At 49.9% G+C, this 2,824-nt stretch overlaps 1 protein-coding gene across 1 annotated transcript; it reads right to left on the minus strand.

Moving 5' to 3' along the window:
• Positions 1-862: 862 nt before the first annotated feature.
• On the minus strand, positions 863-2,824 carry SOX18 (SRY-box transcription factor 18). The gene has a single exon (XM_074210527.1). The coding sequence runs from the start codon at positions 2,810-2,812 to the stop codon at positions 1,814-1,816; it is 999 nt and encodes a 332-aa protein (XP_074066628.1). The 5' UTR covers positions 2,813-2,824; the 3' UTR covers positions 863-1,813.

Consider the following 2,824-nt stretch of genomic DNA (forward strand, 5'->3'; position numbering starts at 1 on the left):
TAGGTTTCAGTTAGCACTCCAAGAATGAAAGGAATATGAGAGGAAGATAAGCATTTTCAAACATATCCATCCATCTCTTTCTATATACACATACATACATGCAAACATACACATGCATATATATATATATATATATATATATATATATATATATATATATATCTGGAAAGAGAGAGAGAGAGAGAGAGAGAGAAGAAAGAAAGTTTGTTAAAAGTAGGGTTTCCAAGGGCAGCTGATAGTTATTGCAGAGGTCTAAGATTGTTTACCTAGGAGTGAGTCAAACAGTAGTTGGCTTTAGTTGTCTTTGCCATTAAGCTTCCTATCAATCCCCAAACAAACTCCTAGTATACTATGTGATGTAAATCCTCAGGTCAGACAACCCTGTATGGATCAGTTCATGCATCAGATAAGGAAGGGGTTATATGACCTTTGAGATCCCTCACCCAACTTTGTGGTTCTATGAAAAATGACACAAAGCCAGGGAAACATATAATGGGCAAGAGAAAGATATTATGTTAGAAGTAGAAACACAATTATTGTGTCACTCATCACCAAAGTAAGAAAGAGATATTGAAACCAGGATACACAGACAAGAATTATGACCAGGATATGACAGACACTTTCAGGTGGACAGTGGTGGATCTCTGGCACATGGAAATTTGACCTCTTCTTCTGATGGCCAGGCTCAACTCCAACCCCATTGTCCTGATCCTGACAGCTCAAGATGGGCAGCCTATGTGAGCAGGACAGGGTATTGTTGACTGGGGTTGCTCCTATATGTGACACTCTGCTAGGAATTTTCACAGTCCCAATTGATGGGGGCCCCCACAAACTGGCAATAAACACACAGACACACAAACCATACAGAAAAGGCTGAGGTGGTTTATTCAAAACACTCTCATGACCCTGACCCTTACTTAGGAGCTCAGGTCCCTAGTGAATGCTGTTGAACAAGGGAGTAGAGATCCTCCAGATGTTATCGTGAAATTGCCTCCAAGGCTGAACATTAGTTCAGCTTGATGCTAGAACATAATCTGCTTTTTCAATATAGATATTCTAGGGTGATCTGGACAAGGAAGGACAGCCTGAGATTATTCCACTCTCAGTGTGCTAACAGGTTTTTGCCATAGGTTCCTTTTCCTTGTTTTGTTTTTTAGCAACTTTTTTTCTTAATAAAAAAACTGACCTTGCTACATCAATGCTTCTGATCTGGGGAAACGTCCCCAGAAAGAAAAAGTTTTTAAAAAGTTTGATAATAAAAAATTAAATATCATATTATATATAAAAAAAGTTTAGTAAAAATAAGTCTTATCAAAACATGGCTGGTGGAGTAGACAATGTTTCAGAAATGTGGTAGAAAATTGTGACCCTGGAGTGAGGTGTCAAACAACTTCTGTAAACAAAGCGACCCAATAATTTCCAAAACCACAGGCCTTGCAAAGAGCTGCTTGCCCAACTGCACAGGCAAGTAACAGTGACTAGATGATACTGAGTGAGGGAACTGAAAGCCCGGGGCTGGGTATCTTGGCTCTTTGCAAGGTGGGTGCCATTACACAGTATGAATATTTATGGGTACAGGGGTTGTTTATATTCCTGGCTTTGGAAAGAAGACATACATTTGTGCTATATAGGTATGCAGTATAACAGTGACTGGAGCACATACAAAAAAAAAAAAGGAAGAAGCGCTATGTGTTTTAATGAGTTACTCTAAATAGTATTGATGGCTCCTGACTATATTGGGGCGTTGTCTCCAAAGGGAAGGCAGGAGGTGGCTTCAGGACAGCCGAGGCCTGAAGCAGCTGCCCATCTGGAGTTAACCGCTAATGCAGGGGCTGTAGTAGACAGCGCTGCTGGCGTCAGACAGAGCAGATATCAAACTGCTCTCCTCGCAGGACAGGGTCCTAGGGGTCAGCTTGGCCAGAGACACATGGTAGGCGAGCCCGGGCACTTCTGGCCGAGTCCGGCTCGTATTCAGATACTGGTCAAACTCATTGCGGTCCACGTCGGTCCACAGCTCGGCGGAACTCAGCTGTTCCACGCCATCCAGGTGGTGTACCTCAGGTGGGGGAGAGAGCTGACCCAAATGCGGGGACAGGCCACTGGCACGGGGGCCGGCGGGACCTGAGGGTCCGCACAGCTGGCTATAGTAGAGGCCTGGCGGGGGCGGGGGGGCGGTCCTTAGGGCCTCGGCCAGGTGTGCTGCAGCCGGGGGTTGCCCGTAGGGGCCCCCCAGGTCCCGGGCCAGCGCCTTGTCGGGGGCGTAGTCCAGCTGTGGTGGGTAGGGGGAGCGGAATCCGCCCAGGAGGCAGTCGTCCTGCATGTGCGGCGGGAAGAAGGCTGGCTCACTGGGCTCCAGCACGTCGAGCGGGGACATCTCGGGCGTGGGCAGCCCGAAGCTGTCCAACTCGGACCCCAGCGGGTGCAGTTCCCTGAAGTGGTTGAGGGGCGGTGGCTGCTGGTGGCCCGGCACCCCAGGGTGTGTGGGGGCGAAGCCCTCGGCGCCGGCGGCCGCGCCGCAGCTGGAGCCGTTGGGCGGCTGCGAGAGGCCGTGCAGCAGGAGGCTGGGCTCCAGCCGCCGGCTCTTCTTGGCCTGTTTCTTCCTCCGGGGGCGGTATTTGTAGTTGGGGTGATCCTGCAGGTGCTGGATGCGCAGCCGCTCGGCCTCCTCCACGAAGGGACGCTTCTCGGCGGTGGTCAGGGCTTTCCACGCCTGGCCTAGGGGCCGGGGGGGGGAGACGGTTAGAGCCCGGGGATGGGCGTTGGAAGGGAGGAGCGACCAAAAGGGGCAAGGAGCAGATCCCGAGGACCACATCTAGAGGATCCA

The sequence above is a fragment of the Macrotis lagotis genome, chromosome 1, assembly GCF_037893015.1.
Source record: "Macrotis lagotis isolate mMagLag1 chromosome 1, bilby.v1.9.chrom.fasta, whole genome shotgun sequence".
Taxonomy (NCBI): Eukaryota; Metazoa; Chordata; class Mammalia; order Peramelemorphia; family Peramelidae; genus Macrotis; species Macrotis lagotis.

Excerpts from the sequence above, each read along its gene's own strand:
- SOX18 (XM_074210527.1), bottom strand. The coding sequence starts at position 2,812 with ATGTGGTCCTCGGGATCTGCTCCTTGCCCCTTTTGGTCGCTCCTCCCT.